The sequence below is a fragment of the Eretmochelys imbricata genome, chromosome 1 (genome assembly GCF_965152235.1).
Source record: "Eretmochelys imbricata isolate rEreImb1 chromosome 1, rEreImb1.hap1, whole genome shotgun sequence".
NCBI classification, from domain to species: domain Eukaryota; kingdom Metazoa; phylum Chordata; order Testudines; family Cheloniidae; genus Eretmochelys; species Eretmochelys imbricata.
Genome location: NC_135572.1, coordinates 246,001,856 through 246,029,744, shown reverse-complemented (window position 1 = coordinate 246,029,744; position 27,889 = coordinate 246,001,856). Strand labels below are relative to the sequence as shown.

General features: G+C 41.7%; 1 protein-coding gene and 1 long non-coding RNA gene across 4 annotated transcripts in view; one reads left to right on the top strand and one right to left on the bottom strand.

Moving 5' to 3' along the window:
* DERA (deoxyribose-phosphate aldolase) overlaps nt 1–27,889 on the top strand; it is a 90,433-nt gene that overhangs the window by 25,609 nt on the left and 36,935 nt on the right. For both annotated transcript variants that reach the window (XM_077826730.1, XM_077826721.1), the window contains exons 3-6: nt 9,301–9,448; nt 11,453–11,548; nt 12,807–12,941; nt 22,484–22,612. In XM_077826730.1, coding sequence (XP_077682856.1) covers nt 9,301–9,448; nt 11,453–11,548; nt 12,807–12,941; nt 22,484–22,612 — 508 coding nt within the window. The remainder of the gene's footprint in view (nt 1–9,300; nt 9,449–11,452; nt 11,549–12,806; nt 12,942–22,483; nt 22,613–27,889) is intronic.
* LOC144270339 (uncharacterized) lies at nt 861–27,865 on the bottom strand. Of its 2 annotated transcripts, XR_013347146.1 has the most exons (5): nt 27,803–27,865; nt 20,272–20,381; nt 2,471–3,123; nt 2,026–2,148; nt 861–1,145 (listed from the first exon to the last, which is right to left on the bottom strand). It is a non-coding gene; the product is annotated as an uncharacterized LOC144270339 (long non-coding RNA). The 2 variants fall into 2 exon arrangements; XR_013347147.1 differs by lacking the exons at nt 861–1,145; nt 2,026–2,148; nt 2,471–3,123 and adding an exon at nt 15,036–15,415.

Below are 27,889 nucleotides of genomic sequence, written 5' to 3'. Positions count from 1 at the left end.
GGTCCCTGAGAGCCCAACCAAGACAATCTTGCTCGGACTGGTCAGCTTTGCATGTAGTGACCGGCACTGGTTGGACAAGAGCCACCGCTCAGCCCGATCCTCATCGCCCAGTACCAACTGTTCCGCTGGTAGCTCCGGCTCAGAGCAAGGTTCCCTGACTGCGGGACAAGCCCGGGTACCAGTGGTGCCGACTACATTATCAGCACCAAAACCTGTCCCATGGCCCCAAGTGCAGTGGCTGGCACCATGGTACCCATGGAACCCCTGGGAGTTCACCCAACCTTCTCAGGCTGCCTGATTGGTGCTGGAGCCTCAGTATCCTGTCTCACTCCGGTGCTCGAGGCTTCAGGCGGTAAGAGCCTGCAGGTGCAGGAGGACCCAGTGGAGCAAGCTGCTGGACCACCAGTGGATGTGGAGGTGGCACTGGTATCGTCATTGCCAAACAAGGCTATCACGGGGCCCCCTCATCCAGTTCCTCAGGATGACACCAAGGTGCACCAGGAACTTTTGAAGAGGGTCTCTTCTAAACTGGGGCATCAGGCAGAGGAATTGGAAGAGCCTTTGGACTCTGTTTGACGTCCTCTGGTCCTCGGCCTTACCCCTTCAAGAAGGGGTCTCCAAGATCACTAATACCCTGTGGCAGACCTAGTCTTCCCTGGTGCCTATCTCTAAAAGAGCCGAGAGGTACTTCGTGCCAACCAAAGGGTATGAGTACTTATACTCCCACCCAGCCCCCAGTGCCCTTGTGATTGAGGCAGTTAACCATAAGGAGAGGCAGGGACAACCCAGGGCCGCCACCAAAAATAAAGACTTGAGGAGGCTGGATCTTTTCAGATGTAAAGTTTATTCGTCTTCCAGCCTTCAGCTGAGGGTAGCCAACCACCCTCCTTGGCCGATATGACTTTAGTATGTGGCAAGCCAAGTTTGAAGGGTGGCTCCCCGATGCTTTCAAGGAGGATTTCCGAACCATTCTTGATGAGGGCACGACTGCGGTCAAGGCAGCCCTCCAGGAGGCATCAGATGCTGCTGCCCACACCTGGCTTCAGCTATTTCCATGTGGTGAGTCACATAACCAAGTGTTCCTCTCTGGGTTGTCCACCAGGGCCCAGCAGTCATTGCAGGACCTGCCCTTCAACGGCAGGGCCCTATTTGCAGAGCAAACAGACAGCAAGTTGCATGGCCTCAAGGTCCCCCGCACCACCCTGAAAACCCTGGGTCTCTACGTCCCAGCTCCGGCATATAAGCGGTTCAAACTACAGCAGCCTCAGGGCCAGGGGAGCCAGCTTCGGCAGGACCAGCCCTATAAACGAGCCAAGGGTTACAAGCACCGCCTGAGCCACCCGCCTCCACCCTCTGCCCAGTGGGGCTCAACCCGTAATAAGCAGGGGGCCAAACAGTTGTTTTGAGGGTGTGCCCGAGGGTGACCTACCAGACTCTTTCCCGGATCCATCTTTCCCTGTGTTATCTGACTACCTTTCCCCTTTCCTCCAGGCTTGGACCACTATAACTTCGGACCACTGGGTCTTCAGCACAGTGGAATGCGGTTATACCCTCCAGTTCCTTTCTACTACCCCTTCCCACCCGCCTTCCCCATCCCTTTTCAGGGACCCCTCTCATGAGGGTCTCTTTGTGCAGGAGGTAAAGAGGTTACTACAGCTAAGTGTGGTGGAAAAAGTTCCTCTACAGTACAGGAACATGGGGGTTTATTCCCGGTACTTTTTAATCCCAAAGGCCAAGAGCGGTCTACAGCCCATCCTGGACCTGAGAGACCTCAACAAGTACCTACAGAAGCTAAAGTTTCAAATGGTGTCTATGGCCTCTATCATCCCCTCCCTTGATCCGGGAGACTGGTATGCCGCCCTCGACTCGAAGGATGCATACTTCCACATAGTGATTTTTCAAGGACACAGATGCTTCCTCCGGTTTACGGTGGGGCCCCACCACTACCAGTTTTCAATTCTCCCATTTGGCCTGGCGACAGCGCCGAGGGTGTTTACCAACTGCATGTTGGTGGTAGTGTCTTACCTCAGGTGCTGGGGTATCCAAAGTTACCCGTACCTCGAGACCTGGAGCCACCTTTGACAAGCCAGTCGTCAAGTCCGAAGGGACATCGTGGTGCTTCAAGCCACGTGCTGCTCTCTGGGCCTACTGGTGAATGACAAAAAGTCGACGTTAGTGCCAGTGCAGAGGATAGAGTTCATCGGCGTGGTCCTCGACTTCACCTGCGCCAGAGCGTTTCTGCCAAGGCAAGGTTCCAAATGATGGCGAACCTCATCATGGAAGTCTCCGCGTTCCCTCTGACTACAGCCAGGGGTCGTCTGTGCCTGCTGGGCCAGATGGCAGCTTGCACTTATGTGGTCCGCCATGCCAGGCTCCAGATGCGGCCCCTGCAACAATGGCTGGTGACAGTCTATTCACAGACCCAAAACCCCCTAGAGAAGATGGTTACCATTCTCCAGGCAATAGTCACCTCGCTGAGATGGTGGACTGACTGCGGGACAGTCCTAGAAGGGGTTCCGAAACAACCCTCCTCACTCCATCGAGTTGGTGTTGGACGCCTTGGACCTCAGCTAGGGGGAACATCTCGGCAACCCCCAGACACAGGGGATGTGGTCCCTGGAGGAGGCGCAATTACATATAAATGTCAAAGAGCTACGAGCAGTTCCACTGGCATGCGGAGTCTTCCTGCCCCACCTGTCGGGCAAGGTGGTACGAGTCCTGACTGATAACACAGCCTCGATGTTCTACATCAACAGGCAAGGGGCAGCGCGCTCCTCAACTCTCTGTCAGGAAGCGCTCTGTCTGTGGGACTTCTGCATCAGCCACGAAATCCACCTGGAAGCTTGTCACCTTCCCAGAGTCAGAAATACACTGGCAGACCAGCTCACCAGGGACTTCTCCTCTCATCTCGAGTGGTCGCTCCATAAAGAGGTAGCCTGTATGATCTTCCAAAGGTGGTGAATTCCCCAAGTGGACCTGTTCACTACCAGACAGAACAGGAAATGCCACCAGTTTTGTTCTCAACAGGGTCTAAGCAAGGAATCCCTCTCCGATGCCTTCCTCCTGTCATGGTCAGGGAGCCTGATGTACACGTCCCATCTGATTCCACTCATCAGCTGGGCCCTAGCAAAGATCAAGAGAAACCAGGCACAGATTAGCAGTATCCCTAGGGGACCATGATAAGGGAAAAACATCTGGCACCAGTGTACATGCCAAGCACACACACCTAATATGGAATGGACATGAGCAGTACATCTCAAAGAACACCAATTACAGAAAAATTAACTGTCTTATTGGAGTCCTCAGTTCCTTGTTAAGAGTTCCCTTTGTTAGAAATCACAGTCCAGAAATGGGGAGCAGAAAAATGGCCAGTGGATGATCTGACAGTCTCCATTTATATTCTCAGCCCTATGTGCATGGAAAGTTACTGTCTGAAACATGGACTCAGGGATCACATGTTTTAAGAGCCCTGCTGAGTCACTGGGCCTCCATTGTCCATAGGCTCTTTGAAGCATCTTTGGGAGGGGCCCACTGGAAGAGTTGGTTCTCCTTAATGGCCCATCAAGATATGGCTGGCTGGTCTTAATATAAATCTGTCTTGTGGGTGTTACCCAGAAACACAACATGTTTGAGCTACAAATATTCATAACTTCCTATACAATGATGATACACAGATTGCACCAAAACAGTGTTGTTCAACAGATCACAACTTTTCCAATGATATCTTACACGGCATACTTCGTATAAGATTTATTACAACTGTGCAACACTGGCGATAGATCAGTGGTGATACTTTAGCGTAAACATGGTCATCTTTCTTTTTATACAGCATCACACTAGGTATGGCCCAACATCTAAACAACTACTTTGTCACTGATTTTAGTAAGGCTAATGAATATCTTAGGGATAATGGTAGATTGGCTAATGGGAGTGAGGATCTGGAAGTAGAAATTACCACAACTGAGGTGGAAGTCAAACTCAAACAGTTTAATAGAACTAAATCGGGGGCCCCAGATAATCTTCATCCAAGAATATTAAAGGAACTGGCACATGAAATTGCAAGCCCAATAGCAAGGATTTTTAATGAATCTGTAAACTCGGGGGTTGACTCAGTTAACTGGAGAATTGCTATTTTTAATGGGGAAAAAATGATCTGGGAAACTACAGGCCTATTAGTTTGACCTCAATTGTATGCCAGGTCTTGGAACACATTTTGAAAGAGGAAGTAGTTAAGGACTTAGAGTTAAATCGTAATTGGGATAAAATACAACATGGTTTTACACAAGTTAGATCATGCCAGACCAACCTGATCTCCTTTGAGAAGATAACTGATTTTTTCAGACAAAGGAAATGCAGTAGATCCAGTTTACCTGGATTTCAGTAAGGCATTTGATACAGTTCCATATGGGAAATTAGTTAAATTGGAGAAGATGGGGATGAAAATGAAAATTGAAAGATGGATAAGGAACTGGTTAAAGGGGAGACTGCAACAGGTCATATTGAACTGTGATCAGTCAGGCTGGAGGGAGGTTATTAGTGGAGTTCCTCAGGTATCAGTATTGGGACCAATCTTATTTAACATTTTTACTAATGATCTTGGCACAAAAAGGGTGAGTGCGCTAATAAAATTTGCAGAGGACACAAAGTTGGGAGGTACTGCCAATCTGGAGGAGGACTGGAATATCATATAAGAAGATCTGGGTGACTTTGAAAACTGGAGTAACAGATGTGATGGGTTCCCTCCAGGGTGCCACCTAGAAGTGGGATACCACTTTGCCCTCTGACTCACCAGCCTGGGCTCCCTCTTACACTGTGCTGCTGTGACAAGTTGCAGACCGCTCCTGGTCCTACACTTCCACCAGCATTCACACAGGCAGGGACACACCCAGCTGCAGTTACATGCAGGCTCTCTGTCCAGCCACTGCATGAATCAACAATAGAGATGCTACAGCCAAGATAACCTCCAGCTCCGCAGGCACACATCCCCGCACTGGAGTATAAACCCAAAATTATGCCATCTTGCAATGAACAGGGAACTGTACAGTGTAAGGTCATAGAGTTTGCCTCTCCCTCAATGTAGAGAGGAAATGCAACAGCTCCTGCCCCTTGAGCTAAGATTCCCAAGCACTTCACACCAAACTTACTGGTTTAGATTAAAACATAAAATAAGTTTATTAACTACAAAAAGATAGATTTTAAATAATTATAAGGGATGGCAAACAGATCAAAGCAGATTACTTAGCAAATAAACAAAACCGCAAACTAAGCTTAACATACTAGACCAATTGGATGTGAATTAGCAGTTTCTAACCCTGGCTGATGATACAAGCAAGCTTGCAGATTCTTAAGGGACAAGCTGCATTTGTTTTGCAGCTTGGGATCCCTACCTCCGTTCCAAGTCCTTTTCCTTAGGAGCTTCTCTTAGATGTTCAGTTGTGTGGGAGTGAAGAACAACAAATGATGTCACTCACTGACTTATATAGCTTTAGCATATGGCGGGAACCCTTTGTACCAAACTCAGTTTGTGGAAAAACACTGGTATCCAAGATGGAGTTCTGTGTCATGTGGCCTGGTCACATGCCCTTGCATACCTTGCTGAGTCATAGCAGCCATTACTTACAAGCTGTCTGGAGCATTCTCAGGAAGGCTCACCAAGTGGGGGATAAGCATCCCCTAAGGCCTGTTGTTTTTCCTAATGCCCATTACCTTGACTAGGCCCTTCACAGTCGCCTATCTAGACTTGGAAGCATTTTGCCTAGTGGGGGTCACCTAGATGTGACTACATGTGAAATTCAGATACATAGCGTGACAAAGCTCTGTCCTTGCCTCTGTGGGTCCCACGTTTCCTGGCAAATTTCGCTAGCCTCAAAGGCTCACTGTGACCCTCCACATAACCCTTCTCTCTCTAGAGACAAGGGTCACAGTCTACTGAGCCATTTTCATCATAAGCCAGCGAGGGAGGTGAGGAGAAGTTATCCTTCCTTGCACAGTCTCTGTTGTCTCCCAGTCTCAGTGATTAATCAGGGGCAAAGGTGCGGGGGGAGCCCAGGCCCACCCTCTACTCTGGGCTCCAGCCCAGGGACCCTAATAGTATCAACTATGGTAGCTGACCTTTTAGAAACATGACATGTACAATTCCCTGGGCTACTTCCCCTACAGCAGCCCTCACTTCCTCAAGCTCCACTTCACCCTTACCTCAGGGCCTCCTTCCTTGTGCCTGATATGGTGTGTACTACTCAGTCTCTCCAACAGCACAACTTCCTCCCACAGCTCCTGACATGCACACTCACCTGACTAACTGGGAGGCTTTTAACTAGTTTCAGCCAGCCCCTGATTGGCTTCAGGTGTCCCAATCAACCTAGCATTCTCCCTGCCTTCTGGAAAGTTCTTAATTGGCCCCAGGTGTCTTAATTGACCTGGAGCAGCTGCCATTTCACTTATCCTGGTACCAGGGATTTGTTTAGCCTGGAGCTAATATATCTATCTTCCACTACTTTTCTATAGCCATCTGGCCTTGCCCCGTCACAATAGTTAATATTCATAACTTCAGATACAAAAATGATACATACATACATACAAATAAGATGATAATAATTCAGAAAATCATAACTTTTCCAGTCACACCTTACATGACCCATCTTGTCAAAGATGCATCATAATTATACAACTGTGAAGAATATGGGGTGCAATGTCACAATAGAAATGGGATGAAATTTTAATAGTACAACTTGCCAGGTCATGCACTTAAGGATTGAGTAACAAGAATTTTTGCTATGAAATGGGGTCACGTCAGTTGGAAGAGACCGAGGAGGAGAAAGATCTGGGTGTATTGGTTGACCACAGGATGACTATGAGCCGCCAATGTGATGCAGCTGTGAAAAAAAAAGCTAATGCAGACTTAGGATGCATCAGGAGAAATATTTCCAGTAGAGATAGAGAAGTGTTAGTACCATTATAGAAAGCATTAGTGAGACCTCATGTGAATACTCTTTGCAATTCCAGTCTCCCGTCTTTCAGAAAGATGAATTCAGACTGGAACAGGTGCAGAGAAGGGTTACTAGGATGATCCGAGAATGGAAAACCTACCTTATGAGAGGAGGCTCAAAGAGCATGGCTTATTTAGCCTAACCAAAAGAAGGCTGAGGGGAAATATGATTGCTCTCTATAAACACGTGAGAGGGATAAATACCAGGGAGGGAGAGGAGTTATTTAATTAAGCACCAAAGTTGTCAGAAGAATAAATGGATATAAGCTGGCCATCAGCAAGTTTATGCTTGAAATTAGAGTAAGGTTTCTAACTATCAGAGGAGTGAAGTTCTGGAACAGCCTTCCAAGGGGAGCAGTGGAGACAAAAAAATACCCAGCTGGGTTCAAGACTGAGCTTGATAAATTTATGGAGGGGATGGTATGAGGAGACTGCCTACAATAGCATGTAGCTGATCTGCAACTATCTCCAACGGCTGGTGATGGGACACTAGATGGGGAGGATTTTGAGTTACTACAGAGAATTCTTTCCTAGGTGCCTGGCTGGTGCGTCTTGACCACGTGCTCAGGATCTAACTGTTCGCCATATTTGGGGTCAGAAAGGAATTTTCCCCCAGGTCAGATTGGCAGAGACCATGGGATTTTTTGTTGTCTTCTGCAGCATGAGGCATGGGTCACTTGCATGTTTGAACTAGTGTAAATGGTGAATTCTCTGTAACATGAACTCTTTAAATCATGATTTGAGGACTTCAGTAACTCAGCCAGAGGTTACGGATCTATTACGGGAGTGAGATTCTGTGGCCTGCAATGTGCAGGTGCTCAGACTTGATGATCATGATGGTCCCTTCTGGCCTTAAAGTCTATGAGGACCATTCTGATTTGCTGTAAATTACCACATATGGTGCAATAGAGTGAAGAATCCACCCCTTGGATTGCATAGATATAATCACTTGGGGTGGTGATTTACTCTGGTATTGATGTCCCCATTTAATGTGGCTGCAGGGCAGATGCATTGTTGCCCCCCAGTACCCTTCAGCTCTTTATTTGTGTAGTGACACTACTGTTGAACTAAATAATTCAGTTTTTCTTTAAAGAACACCAAGGGGTTGTTTTCATCTACCCAAGTACAGATGTAGCAGAAAATCCATGTGCTGTTTAACAGAGATGGGCCTGAATGTGATCCTTAGCTCTTAACACCGTGAACTTTGGGAAAGTTTGGATGTGCATAATATTCCACATCCAAACTTTGTTGCTCAAGTCCATATCCAAGTGTGTGTGTGTGTGTGTGTGTGTATATATAAGCCAAAATCCTATTTTAAAACAAATAAGGTTCACACCATTTCTTGGAAGCAGTTTACTACATCTGTCTTCACAACTTCACAACTCATTTCCTAAGGGATGAGACTAGAATCCCTTTCTTAGCAGCTGGTTAGTTATTCTCTTCTTTTTGGACAACAGTTTTTGTTTTAATTTAAACCAGTTATAAAAAAACCTCATTGATGTAAAAAGCTAACTTTCTGAAGTAAAAAAACAACCCCAATTACAGTTAAAAATAACAGTTTTTAAAGTTATGTAGCATCTTTTGTCCAAGGATACTGAAATGCTTTAGCAATGTTAGTCAATTTCTCAACTTTTTTGCAGGAAGATATGTAAATATTATTGCTCCCATTTTAGAGACAGGAAAACCGAGACACCTAGAGTTTAGGACCCAAATATTAAAACATGTGCAAGACACCTAGGGTGAAATCCTGGTTCCATTGAAGTAACTGGCAAAATGTCCATTAACTTCAGTGGGACCAGGATTTCACCCTGATGCATATGCACAGATTAGGGTTGTAATATGTAGTGGTGGCATGCATATTCCTGATTTGTGTGCATTCAGGTGACTTGCACTTATAATTCATGTGCCCGCTGAAGAATGTGTATGCTTTCTATGCAGACTAGCTCTGCATGAGGCAGACTTAGCATGTTACGGGCACATAGACAACTCTGTTGGATAGAGGTTGTTGCATCCTTACTCCGGGGGGTTGCCCAGATAAAGCGTCATTGGTTTAGGATCCTGGTGTATAATAATCTGCTAGGATTCCTGCTCATTATTCAGTCTTTGATCCAGTGCCATAAATTGGAACTTGGTCCTTTGATTGTACAGTAGCTGATTTTTAGACATTGGGTAAAATTTTCAAAAGCACCATTGTCAATGAAACTTAGGTACTTAAGTGACTCACTTTTGAGATGGGCTTAGTCTCCTAAATCACCTGGGCCACCTTAAAAAATTTAATCCATTTTTTTTGTATATTACTTTTTTCCCTAATAAAGGCTGCTTGGCTACTGAGAGCTGTCACCTGCATAGATCTCACCACCCTTTCAGGCGATGACACCCCTTCAAACATTCACAGGCTTTGTTACAAAGCCAAGCATCCAATCAGAGAGGATCTTTTGAGAGCCATGAACATGCATGATAAAGGTATGATGGTTTTGGTTACATTACTTGCAAGCTTTGGCTTTATAAAACTGGTTATGGACAGAACATTAACTCAACATCTTCTTTTTTCGATTTCTACTGCCTGAACATTACTGATGTTAGAGCTAGTATTGCACAACCAAACAGCCCTGGCAGACTGAACTGCCTAGACAGTCTCATTCAAAGAAATGGTAATATAAGGCCTGATTGCAAAATCTTTATCCCTAGTTATGATGTAAGATGTGTGTGGGGGGAAAACCTCACCTTGATTTACAGATCCCAGATTGAGATTGTAATATGGGCAGTTATAGAATATACTACAGTATTTGACATGGAAACCATAAAGAAATACAAAAAACCCACATCTCTCTTTTAATAACTGGATGGTAAGGTGGCACTAAATTTATTTGCATTAAAATGCACATGATATCCCCAATAAACGTTTGGGCTTTTTTTTTTAGTGTCTGTAAATATTTTGGGTCATAACCCTGGTTGGGGTTATTTTGTGTAGCTCCAGGATCTGGCTCTTTGCCTTTGTGCAGACAATTAGATACAGACACGTGCTGTGTGTTGAAATATTTGGCTTTTTTATCTCGCCTCAGAATTGTCTCTGCCACCCAGTTATGTCAGTAACTAAGCAAGGGATCAAAATAGCAGTTAATTCTATCTACTACTAGGGACTTCACTGGGGGTCAGGAGTTGACCGTAAGGGTGTGTCCACTACAGCTGGAAGACATGATTCCCAGTGTGGGCAGACAGATTTGCTCTAGCTCGAGTAGAGCTAGTGCACTAAAAATAGTAGTGTGGACATTACTGCACGGGCAGCAGCTCAGGCAAGCTGCCCAAGTCCAAGTCCACCTGACCCCTGGGGTCCAAGCTTAGGCAGCTAGCTGAGCCACCACCCTTGCAGCAATTTCCATGCTACTATTTTTAGCACGGTAGCTAGAGCAGAGCTAGCACAAGTCTATCTACCCACACTGGGAATCACACCTCCCTGCTGTGGCATAGGCATTCCCAAAGTATTTTGCAGAACTGGGCCCTCAATACAAGTCTAAATGTTACACCCAATACCGACAGGAATGGAATTGTCAAGGCGTTAATGTGGCCACACAGAGTTAGTATTAAATGATAGCCATAAAATGGCATCTTTTCATACAATAGTCAGCATTGCACAACGTAACTTCTCAGAAGTATTAATATCACTGATGTGTCAGATACAGGAGGCTGTTTTAAAATGCCACATGATTTTGGTGCTTTGTTTGAGCCACATTCAAACAAAAATCAAATCCATCAATACTGTATAAACATTTGGAGCCTGATTGACGAATCGCAATGGCAAGTTTTACACAGGCATAACCCCATTGTTTTCAACAGAGGTGTGTGGTGTAAAACTAGAACAACATAGTGATGAATCAGGCCTTGGATTCTTAGCCATACTCATGAAATAGGAAAGACCCAATCCTTTTTTAAACTCTGATTTATGAATTCTTTCTAATCCTTGATACATTTTAAAAAACTATTAAATATCAGGCCAAGTTGCTTAGAATGTGAGAATAAAATCTGAAATAGAAACACAGCAAAACTGTGCTAACACAAAGGGTATTCCATGCTAATCAAACTGTGCTATAGGCCTCTAGGTACAATACTCTGATAACATTGTTTCTGACATCATAAATCCCTGAGCAAACTGGTCTGAAACTGGCGTTTAAAGAACTCCAGCCTTAAACTGTGTCTGCAATTGAGCTACTACTGATGCAGCCTCAGTGTTCTCAGGGCAGGGCTAGTGGACATGGTGGTAGCTCTGCCAGTGGCCACCTGAGCCCCGCTGTCAGTAAAGCTCTCATGGTGGCTACAGCCATTGGAGAGCAGCTGGTGGTTGTGCAAGAGTATGGGATTTAAAAAAAAAAAAAAAAAATCTAGTGCACACAAGGCCATAGTGTGGACTAGAAGACAATGCACATTACATGGAAATATACAGGTGAAACAGTGGATTGTAACTTTTTGCAGGTATTACTACAGCAGCTGTCTGTGTGTATCCAGCTAGGGTAGCTGATGCTGTTAAAGCACTCAAGGCTGCTGGTTGTAACATACCAGTAGCTTCAGGTAAGTTTCTCTTCTTTACAAGTATTATTTAAAAGATTCTTTTCCCAGTGGGCTTGTGCCCTTTTTGCTTTTATAAGATGGGTAAAGAATACTTGAAAGGGTGGTTGTTTTTTGTTGGTTGGTTGTTTTTTTTGCTGGAGGGTGGGGTGGGGAGGTTCCTTCTCCTTTTTCACTAAAATGTATCTGGAATATCAAGTTTTTAGTTGTCAAGTCTAAGTTTTGCTGGAGGAGGATCTCCTGTGGGGGTCTTGGAGGTGTGTATGTTGATCTCATACCTGAACTGAAGGGATAGGAATAATGAATCTTTACACAGACATTTTTTCTCCCAAGTGGAATTAGTCATTAAAGCTGAATAGATGTTAACATCAACAAATGAAAACCATTCCTTGCTTAATAGCTCAACTTTTAGGTTGCATGCAGGTGGATCCCTCCACCCATTGAAGTCAGCAAGGCTCTGTGCAGGTGCAAGGGTCTATCCCTGTAAAAATACCTTTGTCTCGATTCTTTGTGATGTCATCATTTCACTAGTTCTTCGGGCACCACAGAAGGGAGACAATGTGGAATTTTGGATTGAAAAAAACACCACAGAAACATGTTTGTGTTTGCAAGGGGGAAAGAGAACTTTTCCAGATTCTCTTTATACATCAGAAGGGTGCGGTGGAGGGGTGGGAGTGAAACAAGGCTAATTTTTTTCCTTTCTAAGTTACCTTTATATTGTTTAAGTACAAAAATTCAAATGACTGCTGAATAGGGTATGATTGCATTCAACTTTACCTATATTGTGACTATTACTTACCCATATTAGTTGCATGTATTTTCAAATACCTTTTATAAGAATTTTGGAGAACTGAAGCACGTATACATCAAAGATCATTTCACACATTAGGCAAAATTCAGAGCTTGTGTATACAGGCAGAACTTTGTTGAAGGCAATGGACTTATATATGTATTAGCCAGGCTGAACTGGAAATAGTTGTAAGGAAAGTGGGAGAAATCCATTTGCAGGAGACATTTAAAACTGAGCAAAGCACTGATTAAGGATCTCAAGGGAAGAACAAATGTTCTTGTAAATGAGGTGGGGGATGAATTAGGTGCTTTCCAAGTCTTTGAGTTTTTACTGGAGCTGTAGAGTAACTTCCTTTCAGGGAAAAAAGAAAAAAAAACCCTTGACTTTTTATACCCTCAATCTGCCTTAATAATTATATTTATATAAAAGTCTTTGCTTACTTCACAACTTTATTTTTCCCATTCTTCATAGTGGCAACTGGGTTTCCAGCTGCACAAACTCCACTGAAAACCAAATTAGAAGAGATTAGGATAGCAGTGGAAGATGGTGCCAGAGAGATCGACATTGTAATTAACAGAACCCTTGTGCTGACTGGCCAGTGGGAAGGTAAGTACTTACTAAAGCTAAGGAGCCAAGTTTTATCCTCTGCTCATGTCGGTGATAGCAGAATTTGACTTTTGGTTGCCCACTTTGGGCCAAGATTTTCAGAAATGACTAGTGATTTGGGTGTCTCTGTTTTTTGGGTGCTGAACTTCAAATACCCTGAAAGAGCCTGATTTTCAGATGGTGGGCGTGCTTACCACTTTCTGAAAATTCAGACTACTTTAAGAGGTGTCATGTTAGACAGCAAGAATCACTTGTTCACTTTGGAAAATCCTGATTTTTAGATTTAGTCTTTGAAAGGGTTTATATAAAGAGATATTTGAAAAATAATTTCCCAACTTCTGCATAGTTCAAATGAAACAGCAGAAAAGTGAATGCTAATTACCCTGGGCTAATTACCCACAAACAGAATGGTTAAAAAATACCCAAACGGGTTGTCAGTGTAGATGATATGTTGTTAAAATGTGTGTTTTGGTTCTTGACAAAAATGGATGTGTCTTCTAATTGCTTTTCTCCGAAGTTCAAGGTACAAATTTACAGTTCATATTATTACTGGTGTTCGTTCTCTCTCTCTCATTAGTACGTGTAATAATACTGGAGATGGTTTTACTCTAATTGGATCTCCCTTAATGTACCATGAATGGTTTACCTTAAGTGCTGACAATGGTCCTATAACTAATCTCCATGTAAAGGTAAACAAGCACTAGTAGCCTTCACTGAGAACACTTCAGAAAGGAACATATGATAACGGAGTTTAGTTAAGGAAATGTAATCATCATGGTGACATACCATATTTTCTGATCTCTGTCTTCCTTCAATTAATAAGTAGAATTGGACTAAAATGTCATCAATTGCAACATGCCAATATTTGTATCTTTCAGTGTTATCCTAGTGCTAACTTATTCATGTATCTTGATCTTCTTCACAATATTCTTCACTTACACCAGTTTGTAGTCAAATATATGCAGTAACCCAGGTCGCTGGCATCAGCTTGTCTATCTTTCAAAATGGCTATTTTGATTTCAGATGCAATAAATATGTTGGTGATCTCAGTCCAGATCAGTGTGGACTGACATCTATATCACAAAAGCCATCATAGTTCAACTTTTGTTGGCAAATCTTACTTAGATTGTTAGCTCTTTGGGGCACAGACAGTCCTTTTGTTCTGTGTTTGTAGACTGCCTAGGACAATGGATTCCTGGTCCATGATTGGGGCTTTCAGATGCTACCACAATACAAATGATAAACACAACAGGACTAAAATTGCCATAGTAACTAGATGATCCTCTTTTCCTCCACTAGAGGTCATACCTCCAGTAAAAGATTAAAGGATATTAACTGGAAAGTAAGCAGAAAGCTCAAACAGCTGCTGTCCACAATATATTTGTTCTAAGGACCTAAGTGGAGATATAAATAATCATTATCGTTCAAATGCCATCTTAAAGCTAATTTGTTGTGTTGATTTTTGTGTTGCAAAAATTAGTCTAATTCAGTGACATGGGAGATACTTATGCCATGTCCATGCTGGTCTTGAAAAGAGTTTGTTACAATTTGAACAGTGGTAAGTGAAACCATTTTAGAAGCCAGTTTAGGCCTTTTCTGCACTGTAGAAATGTATCACATTAGAAAATGCACTAGCACCATTTTAACTTAGTTAAACACGACTTATCTTCTAGAATAGACTAGTACCATTGTGTGGGTTTTTAAAAATATATTAGTTGTTTGTGGTTAATCATATGTCCCCCTCCCAAGATCAGCTAACACATTTTTTCAAACACAAAAGCGCACGTTTACAGTAGGCTCCAAATTGTGTTTAGCATCATGCTAGTTAAAATGTGTGTTAACACATTTTCTAAAACAAAGTATTTTATGAGCGTAGACATATCCTTTGAGTGACCACACTACAAAGATTAGATGTGCTAGACTTCTAGTTGGAACAGTGTGCGCACTGCATGGTTCAGAAACTGCTTAGTGTAGACACAAACTAAGCTATATGAAGTAGTAATATAGACAGCAGTGGAGGCACACAGTCTTCTAGCACTTTTTATAGGGTGTATACAAATGGAACTATTCATAAATAATCTTCTCAAACATATTTAACATTTTAATGGGTCACATTATGCAGAATATCAATAGCATTAATTCGCTCTTTTTTTTTTTTTTACTATCTAACTAAATTCTGAATAATAGTTTTTTTGGTGTAGGATCCTAATATGGATCCAAATAATTAGATAAGGCGACTAATATAGTTCTACTATTAAACATTCTTGAGAGCTGCAAAAATCAAAATGTTTAAATTTAAAAAAAAGCAGCTAATTAGTTATCAGCTATGACCAACTTAATTTTTAAAAATGCAGATTGTGTCCTTCTGTGGAGAAACCCACTGAATGGGATCAGTGGGGGGGATATTCAAAAAGTTCGCTCACGGTGTTTCCGATAGAAAGTTCTGTTATCAAGGCAGGGTTTGTCCTGTCCACCTAAGGAGCAAAGAAAGGGTTCAGCTCAGATTTCCCCATCCTCTAAATGCTACTGGAGGCCAGAACCATCTGTACAACAGGCCCCTTTGTCTCCACACTTGCTCTGAGTTTATTTGCTTTCCTCAACTCCATTCAGCCACAGCCAGAGGCTCCCTGACCCACCAACAATCCTCCTAAGGGAGTTCCACATTGCAGAGGGAGCTATACAAACTCAGACTGTATTAAGATCATCCAGATGCCAAAGAGAAAAAAAAAGGCACAGTGCCTTCCACCTCTCCCACACAGGGATCTCTAAGCCTATGAAAAGCTGGACAGAGAGCATTGCCAACCCCGACTATGGAAAATCATGAGATTTAAAACAAAACAACTTCCTCCCCCACAAATAAAAAATTTAGGTTCTTTTGATTTGCCTTCTTGCTTTAGAGTTTTTAGGATTCACTTGGATCACAAACGTTTCTCCACAAATGTGAAAGCTATAAACTTTGTAAGTGAAAACTAAAGTTCTTGTATAATCGTTTGTCTCTGGGAGCTGGGGCTTTAAGGAAAAATCAAATATTGCAAGACTTGAGATAAAATTGAGAGAAATTGCAATATTCCCCCACCCCCTTTATTTGTATGGGCAAGGAGAGAACCACATATGAAATGGGTGCCTCTATGTGACTATCTCCACATTATTGCTTGAGCAGAGTTTGCACCCCTACAGCGGACTTGAAGTGGCCACTGCTGCTCAGTGGTGGCCATGTTATAAACAAATGCAATATTTGTATTTGTTTCTTCTTTAGTGTTCAGACAGACATCTGACAATTACACTGTTCCCATACAGTTCAGATATTCCATCCATCCCGATCACTTTCTCATGCCTGTACTTTTGTGCACAGTCAGAGTTACAAAGCATATGATCACTGCATAGCCAGGAATGGGAGCGAGGACTAGTCTTGAGCACAGATCCAGCTAACCCAGCTGACTCAAGAGAGCCCTATCCACAAGAGAGCACCAGTCTGGCCTAGAGTAGCGACAGTTGGTGCCTGAAAAAGTTGTCAAGAATTGTTCTGCTTAATGTGCAGAACAGTGCTTGATAGCTGTTTCTGAACATGTCTGCAGTTACGATGCTTCAGAGGTCAAAGCATGGACAGGCTCTAGACACAGACTACTTAGAACAAGGGTCACTGAGTTACCCCATGCAATCAACAGAAAATAGAACTTAAAGTATATTGTACATGATTATGAAAAGGGATGTTATAGAAGAAATAATAGAGGGACAGATCCTGAACACCTGACACTCAGTCACAAGTTACTGGGCATGGCGCAGAAATTACTGCCTGAAATTGTGACCTGTGTTATGCAGGAGGTCAGACTAGGTGATTGCTATGGTCCCTCCTGGCCTTAAAATGAATTAACTCCTATTGAAGTTAAATGGAAGTTGCAGGTCTCAGGATTTGCCATATAAAACAGGATGAACTGGCACCACTGCAACTGTGGTGTGGATGTTTTAACTTGAACTGTATCAGCTTTTTCTGCATGGGGTTACAGACAGTTACGTATAAACGGAAGTAACTGGGAAGGAGCACTCAGATGTGACAGGGTGGGTGGAGTAGATTAAAAATAAATCAGATTTTGACTTTTCTTCATTTCATTCACTTCTTTTATCCACAGCAAGTGTTGTGGCAAGCTTGAAGAAAGCAGGTTTTTTTTTTTTTAATAAATAGTTTTTATTTATTTCCACAGCAAGTGTTGTGGCAAGCTTGAAGAAAGCAGGTTTTTTTTTTTTTTTTAATAAATAGTTTTTATTTATTTCCACAAGGGGGTCACTGAGTTTATCACTGATAGATTTCTGAGAATTTATGTAGGAATGTACATCCTTGTGTACTGTAGCCTCTCATATTTGTCATGAAAAGAGAACTATCCAAGGAACAAAATTTACTCACCAACCTTTACAACATTGAGGATGATGTTAATGGGGGGTGGGGGGACCCCTGATATTTAAGTCGCCCATCAAGGAAAGCAACTCCAGTGGATGAGGGGAAATTTTGTTGCAAGGCTGATGTTCAGTATATAGGATTAACATTCTACAGACATATATATGATTTATAATATAGCCTAAACTCTGGCTATATCTAATGTCTAGAAACGATAAATCTTTTTGCATTCTACAGTTTATTTGAGGAAGGCAGAGAAAGGGCTAAGGAAGTCTTTCCAAGCAGGACCCATGTGTTATATAAAATTGAAAAGTGGTGGTGAGGGCAGTAAATACATCTTTGTTCCAGTGACTTCATAAACCACAACTGCTTTGCTCATATGCTTTATAATAATGACAGAACCTTTGCATATACTTGTAGCCCCAGTGTATTTTTATGGTTGTTTTCTCATGCTATGATTCTTCAAAACTTCAGATGTTATTGACAAAAATATGTGTGGTTTATACTGTATTTTATTTTGCAAACTAGATCTTTCTGTTTTTATGTATTTTTTCAGCTTTCCCCCCCTAGACCCTGGGATAATTGGAGTCACTTTGATAGATGAAAACTGCATTTTCTAAGAGTTTTTTGTGACTTTGTTTAAAAAGTTGCTGGACAATGTTATATTAAGTATTTTAGTGAACATACAATTGTACTGAGAGTTATTTTAAAGCTATTCTTACATATTGTTGAATATATTTATTGCACTCGAAATATAATTGTCTAAATCTGCTTTTTAACAATTTTTTAACATGCTTTCTAATGGTGCACGTTAAAACATTGTTAAAGAGCAGATTTAGTACAGTAGTACTTTTCAGAAAGTATTGTGTTCTTAACTATCTGATTTTTCCACTGGCATATCATGAATGAAAGGCAAGTGACATTTTTGTTTGGGAGAGCAATAGGCTGCAGAAATGGCCTATACTGTTGTATAGTGTTCCATTTCCATGCGTCAAAAATTATGGGCTTGATCGATGGTCCATTGAAGTTAATGGGAATCTCTCTATTGACATCAGAAGGTGTGTGGGATTGGGCACTATGGTCCCAAACCTGCTGAGATGCCACGATCATGCTGCTCAATCTCCACCAATCCCTTCTAGGTAGTTATGAGCATCATTTGCTCTATTATAATTGAAGCATCAATGTCTTTCTGTAGACCGAACCCTATAGAGGTACTGTATACCAAATCCCTCCCCAGTATCGGTTCCAGCAAGGCTTCCCCCTTGGATGCCACTAAGGAATTGAAGGATCTGTCACCTTTTCAGAAGGCCACTTCAAATTTGCCTCCATCTCCATTGGCCCACTGGACTTTGGTAACTGGAAGCTGCATTGTTAACGGGGCTATTGACAGACCTGTATTTGGAGAGTGACATCCACAAAATGACTTCACTATGTGCTCAGTTTCCAAAACTTGCTTGGATTTGGTGGAGCACCCTGTTTCCGATTCTCATTTTAAGAGGTTGGATGAGGGATGGAAACAGAGGGGAGAGAACTATGAGGAGAGAAAGGAAAGGAAGATTAAAAAAACTAACCAACCAATGAAAGAGCAAGTGAAGGTCAAACCAGAAAAGGAGAGATTCCTTAAAACAGGGTTGGGCAACTTTAAGATAATAGAGGGCCACAAATCCACTAAAATTCTTTGGCAGCCATAGAGAATTTTAAGATTGAGTTGGGTCACTGAGGGGTTCAGTCTTTTAACAAAGCTGTTGTTGCCTCATGCCACTCTGCATCCAGATCAGCACAGACTGTACCTCAGTCAGCTCCTCAGCTGGTGTAAACTGACACAGTTCTGTTGACTTTAGTGCTACCAATTAACAGTGAATGGGGCTATGCTGCTTTACACATCAGCTGAGGATCTGGCCCAGATCTAAAGGCTAAAAGACAGGCTATGATTCTCTTTCTCCCCTTTGATTGTTTATACTTTGAGTCTTTGCTGCGTTGAAAGTGACAACTTTTAATAGAGATATTGCTCTGTGTATCAAGATGTTACTATTAACAATCTTCCCTGGAGTGACGAGGGCTGGTTGGCTGTTTTTTTTGTTTTGTTTTTTTGTTTTTTGTTTAAACAGCAGCCAGAAGTTGGCTCTCTCATAGCCTTTCCAATGACTGTGGAGTAGTGTAATGGTCTAAGTTTCACGTCTGAAACAAGAAGGCTGTTTCTACACTAGACATTTTTGACAAAAAAGAACTTTTCCACCATTACTACTAACTGGTTCAGTGCCACCAGTTGTAGCAAAAGGAGCACTAGTGTAGACACGGCATGAGGCAGTAACTGTCATTTTAACCACTTTGTCACTTATCCCCCTTCAGGAAATCCGAACAACATAGTGGTTAAAATACCAGTGGCTGCTAGCATCCTGTGTGCACTTTCCCAGTGATGGGACTGGTGGAGCTGAACTATAGACAGACATTTTTGGTAGCAAACCCTACCACATACAAAGCCCAGACTCCAGGAAACCATGGGTTTAGGTCTGGGTATGAGCTACACAACCCTGTTTCTTTAAGAAGCATGTAACTTGAGTATCACGAAGCTTGTGCAAGTCATTTGGATGCAACTGTAAAATGATCTCCTGTCTGCTCTGTGTAAATACTGAAGCCTTTTTTATAGGGTTCGGGGTTTGTCCCAACATCTGTGATCAAAACTTCCTTTCTCTTTACTATATAGCAATATGACTTGTGCCGGTTGGGTACCTTCCTCTCCTCTCCGCGCCACCCCCAACCCCCCCGTGCTGTAAAGCTGCAAAGTGTGTTGGGATATTTTAGGATCAAAGGCACCACATAAAAACGAGATACTATCTGTAACAATTGTTCTCTGAATATATGGTAATTATTACAGACAAGTTCTTGTATCCCCACCGCTAGAGTTAGGAAAAAAGAGTACATATGCATTTTCTCCATTACCTTGAAGAACGTGGCAGAAAAGATATTCATAGCTGAGGAGCTTCATTTATTCCTCTTCATTGGGTGCCACACATGCCATTGGCTATTGAGGCCGTTAACTCATTCCAGCACTAATTTCATAGAGAAACACATATCAAAAGTGTGGGGATAATACTATAACTACAGCACTACCTTCAGAGAACAAGATAATTTTCTTTTATGGCATCCACCCTAAATTTACATTCTGTTAATTTGTTTTGAAATTTTTGGCAGCATGTCTTAGAACTAGAGAAAACTTGAATCTTTTCTTATTGCTACTGAAACTAGTAGAACATGAAAGCTGCTTTCCTTGGTTTTCTAAAGGCTTCATGAAATAGTCACACCACAAAAAGAGACTGTATTATGATCTAACATGAGCATCAGCCAGTCATATTATCACCTCTCAAATCCTCTACTCAAGCAAATAACACAGGTTCTTTGTGTTTCCTTTCTGAGTGTTGATTTGATCTAGGAGGCTTCTGGAGTATCGTCAATTATCAATAATACATGTTCGACTGTATGGTAGCACTGATTAATTCACACTTTGGGTACCTAGTGAGATGTGAGATAAGCCAGGTGTCTATAAAGGGACTCACTAAGTGCATTAGCCAGTTGTCTGCGAATATGCATAATATGTCGCAGCGGAACACTGCAGTACTATCAAACATAGCGGCTACATCCTGACATCAATGGAATGCATCAGCACAGCAGGTGGAGTGGAGGACCAGCAGTGAAGCAGTTTGATAAGTCCACCGAATGGTTTGGAGACTCTCTTGGGGGTGGAGAGAGCATTGATAGTTTATCACTAAACATGCCTTTGCTCTGCAGTGTCCACAATTATCATGGTCATTGCACAGCAAAGATGTATTTAAATATATTTTAACTTTATGAGTAAGATTTGTTAATACATATATGGAAATCAATGTATATTAATAATGATAAAATAATCTGAATTTGTTACCTTTAAAGGACCCAGTTTGGTCGGTCATCCTTTTGTCTGTATCTTTATTTTGTTAAAATTCCAAAAATGGGAACGCTATATTATAGAATCTACTTGATTCTGATATAAAGCTGTCTGTCATTGTTTCCTCTGAAGGGGCTTTCCATACTTGATTTCACCAGGTCGCTAATGTTGGGGTATCTGCCCTTTTTCAAAACGTCTGCAGTTATATTTTACTAGAAAAGCATGACTGTGTATTAATATTCATGTTTAGATTTATCTAGCGGCTATTTCCCATTCTTTGTTGTTTTAGAATACTTCAGTCTCCACCAAAATATGGTGGATTTCTCAGTGCTCCCACACTCAACCCTCATTATCTGATCAGGTCAAAGGGGTTTAATCATTTTTTTAAAAAAATATCAATTAGAAATCCCTTAATGTTTTCAAATTTATTCTTACTGAAATAGGAATCTGTCAAGTTACGAGGAGTGTGCACTGGGGTGTGTGGCATTCCTGTGGCTATGACAATCTTTTCACATTCAAAAGGAGAGTTTTTGGTTTGTTTGTTTAATAGCTACAGGTTCACACAAGAGCTCCTTCCTGAATTCTAACCAGTTCATCTTATCAACTATGGATAAGGGTAAGGGCCAAATTCTGCCCTTGGATGCACGTATGCAACTCCAGTGAGAACTGTATCTCATCTAAGGGCAGAATTAGAAATGTGGGGGTAGAAGAGAAGTGGAAGACGAGACAGAGTGGGACAGGCTGAAAAAAAAAAAAAAACATTCTAGAAAATAGAAGACATTCCAGAAAGTTGATGGCAAGGCCAAGAGCATCAGAAGGCTGGAGTGAGAAGGAGAAAAATGACATGATGAATATACAGGAAAGCTATTAACAAGCATACAGGAAAGACTTTAGAAAGTATTGATAGTGTTTTATTGGTATATTTAGGGCTAATCAGTGAAATTTTTAAGTCTTTGTCCTGTTTATACTGCTGACTTGTTCTCATATGCCAAACATATTTGAATATATTCTTGGTTTTGAATGAAATGAAGTTAACAGCTATTAAAATGAATTTGAAACTGTATAGCAGTGCTAACTATCTACACAGCCATGTGATTCAGTGAACCTTTAACACTTTGCTTTATAACTAGTTCTTAGACCTGTCTGCATTCACCCCGAAGTGGAAATTAACACCATACTTGAGAATGTTTCTTGACCAGCTTTTATAGTTTTAAAATGACTTTCCTGTAGGCCTCTATGAAGAGATCCATCAGTTTCGTCAGGCCTGTGGAGATGCTCATATGAAAACAATCTTGGGAACAGGAGAGCTGGGATCACTTACCAATGTCTACAAAGCCAGCATGGTAGCAATGATGGCAGGTAAATATATGGTTATATATTTTTAACCATTTTGTAGGTAATGCAGCCACAGAAATCTTTAGTTTTAAATTAGGGGCTTGACAATTGGATGTTAAATACTCAGAATAGGCAAAACTGTGATCCAACAACCCTGCCAGTAACTATTAATATTGCAGGTAATAAGATATGTCACTTGTTTTGAAAAAACTATGATATTTACTGGAGCTGGTCATAAAATGGGAAGAATAATTTTCAAAAGTTTAGTAATTTTTTTCCTATATTTTTATTTATTTGTATGTATAGCAGCTCCTAGAGGCCCTCACTGAGATTGGGCCTCATTCTACTACTAACAGTACAAACCCATAGTAAGAGACACTTCTTCCTCTGAAGAACTTACAATAAAGTAGTAAGTTTCATCTAAATTCAGAATGTCAACAAAGCTTTTCATCAAAATTTCAGAATTCAAAACATTTGGACCAGTTGAAATGGACGAAAAATCTGATTTGTAAACATTATTAATTTGCTAAATAGTATATATGGGAGAACTATTTACGTTTACCTCGGGCTATATTGTGCAACCCTTACTCATACCAATGACCACTTACACGAGTAAGTCCAATATAATAATTCTACCACCTTATATATTCTTAAATAGCACTTATCATTAGATCTCAAAGTACTTTGCAAAGGCGGTCCGGATTAGTGTCTCCAGTTTCCAGATGGGGAAACTGAGGCAAAGAGGTAAGTTTCCCTCTCACAAGTTTACCCAGTAGGTCAGTGAAAGAGATGGAAATAGAACCAGAGACTCTTGAATCCCAGTCCTGTGTTCTATCCAATAGGCCACATTGCTCTGATATCATTGGGACTGCTCCTGTAAGCTCATGTTGATGAACCCTGTCTATCCCTATATACGTGCAAATTTAGAAATGAGTATTGAGGCTGAAATTAACCCTTGAGCCCCTGAATTCTGGTGTTCTCAGGGTTTAAGTGGTGCATATGCCTTGGGCTGGGCCTCTGCACAGGTATGAATATCACCCAATATTAGGGCTTGTCTACTCAGGATGTTAGTGCGTGGCAAGCCATTGTGCGAATCTATAGTGCACCAGCTTGCCATGCAGTAACGTCCTGTGTGGGTACTGCTACGGTGAACTAAAAGTTCCATAGTGCACTCTGACAATGGAACTTTTAGCGTAATGTAGCAGTGTGCATATGGGATGTTACTATGTGGCAAGCTGGCACGCTGTATATTCACACCCTGGCTTGTTGTGCGCTAACATCTTGACTGGACCAAGTCCTTGTAAGAATGTATAATAGAAATTTGCAGTGAAAAAGTACTGCTTAGTACTAGAATACAGTCAGATCAATGAAAACTGAAAACCTATCCAGTAAGTGCTTAATGGATTTTATTCATTTGATCATTCTTTTAGAGATATACACTGATAGTAAAGAATTGCTTTGATTTGTTTTATAAATAAGACTATTCTACTGTGGCTATTATAGGAATTACAGATAACATTCATTAGTACTTCTGTGCAGATAGCCTCAAAATGACAAGGCCCTCTGCATTTTCAGGGAGCAAATGGTGTCAGCTAAAGCATCCCATCCTCAGTGCATCTGAACAGGGATGCATACAATTTTGTGGGGAGGGAGGGCGGATCCTTGTCCAAGCAATTCCAAAACGCACAAAGATAAATATCCAACGTGGATTCTGTCACCTTAATATTTTAAATTCAGTGAAAACTGCCTAGAAAGATTGCTTTGGGCAACCCCCATTGCCATCTTCCTCCATTGTCGTGTAGAGAATAACAGCTCCATGAAATGGTTAACTTCCGAAATAACATATGTTGATACTCTACATGCAAAAATCTCAAACTTGTAAGATTAGCACACATTAACTAGGTATTTTAGTGGTAAAATGGTTAGTCAGGTTATAATTGGGACAGAGAAGCAGCAGTGTTCTCTATCTGCAGCTAAGAGACACTCCAAAATTGCAAAATCTTTCCTCCTTGTTGAAAACATCAAAGAAAATTACTTTTAATCTGATCCGTAGGACTTAGCTAAAAGCTGCAAAGTAAGTGGGAGACAAACACCTCAGCATAAACAGGAAGTGATTTTTTTTTTTTTAAGTGATTTAGGGCTTCCTCCTACTGTTTGTTTTTTGCACTGGTATAGCTGCGACAGTGCAACCTGCTTAGGTGCATGACAACAGTTCAAGCACTGTTTTGTACCAGTGCTATGTATCTACATTAGCCAGGTGCAAATTTCTTTAGTCTACACAAGCTTTTAGGGACATAAGGTGGTTTCATAATTAAGACTCAGAACTAGCAGTTAGCTGACAAGGGTTCTATTCTCAAAATCCCTTCTTTAAACCCGCTTATTTCACAGTGCTCATTAAGAAGAGACTTTAATAATTGAATTAGATGGAGGGAAGTTTAAATTAGAATCACCTAAGTTATCCTCACCTTTGGAGTGTCCTGTTTTGTTTGTGCCCATCTTTATTATGGTAAGCTCTCTGAGATAGAGAATATCTTTATTTTTGTGTAGGAGAAATCGCCAAGCACATTATTGACATTGAACGAATACGACTCTAATAATTTTCTGGCTCTGCCACAGCTTTCTTCTGTGACCTTGTACAAGTTAACCTCTCTCTCTCTGTGCCTCAGTTTCTCCCTCTGTAATGTAGAGATGATACTTTTCTACCTAAAGAGTGTTGAGAGCGTCAATTCATTAGTGTTTCTGAGATGTTCAGATAGTACAGTGATGAGGACTATGCCTGTAAATATGGTTTTTATCCATACATCAAAATCATCGTGACAAGTGATGAGCCTTATAACAATTACACTGTCGTTTAATTTGATCTGCTGATCGTTTTGACCTCTTTTGTAATACATAATAGTTGAAAACTAGCAAATTATTTTGGTTTATTCTATACATTATCCCTCCTCTGCCCCCCCCCCCCCTTTTTTTTTTTTTTAACTGGTGTAGTGTTCTTGCAGTACAGCAGGTGGCTGTATTGTTAATGATTTTCTTTGCATCGTGATTCATTTGTAAGTGCTTATCCTTGTGAATTTGTATGGTAGCTTCTTTATTTTGATCTCTTGCTTTCTGTTTTGGGGCGAGTGTGGGAATCTGAACTGAGCGCTGTACCCAAGTGGTCTGGGTCAAATTTGGAAACACGGGAGCCTGACTTTCACATAGACAGAGAACCCAAAACTCCGGTGGAAGTCAGTGCGAGCTGCAGGTGCTCAGCATCTCTGAAAAATAAGGTGCTGTTGCCCAGACCTTCATAGGTGTTTAGACGCCTGTCTCCCATGGAAATCAATAGCCATTAAGCATCTAAATACCTTGGAGAATCTGAGCCTGTGCACCTAAAGTTAGGTTCCTAAATCTCTATTTTCAGGCACCTAACTTCTTTGCAACCAATACGATGATTTCTTTTTTAAAAGGTGTGCCTAATTTTCAGCTCCTAAATCTTTATTTCAGATCCTGAATACGTGGTCTGATTTTCATATGTGCTGATCATCAAGCAGACCTACAGAGCTAGGTAGTTGCCTGAAGGATGAATTTGACACTACATCTTGGACCGTGCTAGAAACTATAATTGTACATGCATGGATGCCAAAAAAAAAAAAAGGTTACCATTGCATGATCCTGTAAAAATTGGGCTTGACCAGCATACTTCTTGCTATCATGCCTAACAGAGATGAGGACTTTTTTTTTTAAAGTAAACATTTGTACTGTTGTTGTGATCTGATTATTTTGTGGTTAAATATCTGTTACTGCCTGAAGCTGACAGTATCACACCAAGCCAAAATTGTGAACTTGGGCTCAGGTTTTCAAAACTGAGTGCCTCGTTAGGCTCCTAAGTCAAGATTTAGGCACACTAAGAAGTCACCTGATTTGCAGAACAGCTGCAGATCCAGCCTTTCCCACTGATTTCCGTGTGCTTAATTCTTGTGACCATAATAAGTTTTTCACCACAGACTAATCAGATAATTTAAAAAGTAATACAGCTGTGGGCTTTGCTTTTGTTTTTTTAAATCTTCACCCTCATTAAATGACTCATGGAAATTGAGCTACAATTATACTAGCAAGAAGCGTGTTGTCAATGCTGTTAACTTTAAAAAAGTTACACTGATGCTGAATCTGGTTCCTAGATTGGGAAGGGCCCAAAGAGTGTAAAGAATAAGGACACCAGAAATTCAAATGGACAGATATGGCTTTCTGTTATTTAACTATTAGTACAGTAACTCCTCACTTCACGTTGTAGTTATGTTCCTGGAAAATGCAACTTAAAGTGAAACAATGTTAAACTAATTCAATTTTCCCATAAGATTTAATGTAAATGTGGAGGGTTAGGTTCCAAGGAAAGTTTTCTGGGGCAGATAAAAGGCATTATATACTGTACAGTACTGTACTGTGGTTGGGAAGTGCCCCGGCTTACCCCACACAGGCACAGCCCGTTGCAGGCAAGGATGCTAAGAAGCACCTTCACAGCAGCAGTGGTAGCTTATCTGGAGAAGAATAGGCGCAGACTTTGCCGGGGGATGCTCCAGGCCCGCCTCTTCCCATCCCCGCTCCACTCCGGGCTCACCTCTTCCCACTCCAACTCCTCTCCGGAGCATGCCACATCCTCGCTCCTTCTCCCCCGCTCCCAAAAAGTCCTAAGCGCTGCCAAACAGCTGTTTGGCAGTGGGGGAAGCGCTGGGAGGGAGGGGGAGGAGGCAGAGAAGAGGAACTTGTACAATGCTCCCTTGTAAAGTCGCTGCTCTTCCACAAAATCTTACAAGCAGTGGACAGAGCAGGCAGCCAAATGACGTTATAAGGGAGCATTGTACAACTTTAAACTAGCATGTTCCCTAATGGTACTTTGGACCTCCTGTGGTCCCTTCCAACCCGGATAGTCTATGAGTCTATGATAATGGAGCAGCGATGTAACTTTGAAACAACGTTAAGCGGGAGGACGTTAAGTGGGGAGTTACTGTATTAGTAGTAGTGTTTGAATAGTGCCTACCAGCCCCAGTCATGGACCAGAACTGCATTGTGCTAGGTACTTTACAAACAGAACAAAAAGACCATCCCTGCCCCAAAGTGGTTGCAATCTAAGTAATCCAGTTGCCAAGGCACGTAGGGAGTTGTCTGGGACAAGTTGGTGGGATCTTAGCCAGAAGTTTCTGTAGAATAAGCTTTAATCTAAAATAAATTTCTCACCCTTGTCTGGTGCAGGAACCCTTCTGAACACATGCTGATTCAGTGCTGCCATCTTGAATTTGCAGACAGCTAATCTGAAACAGACAG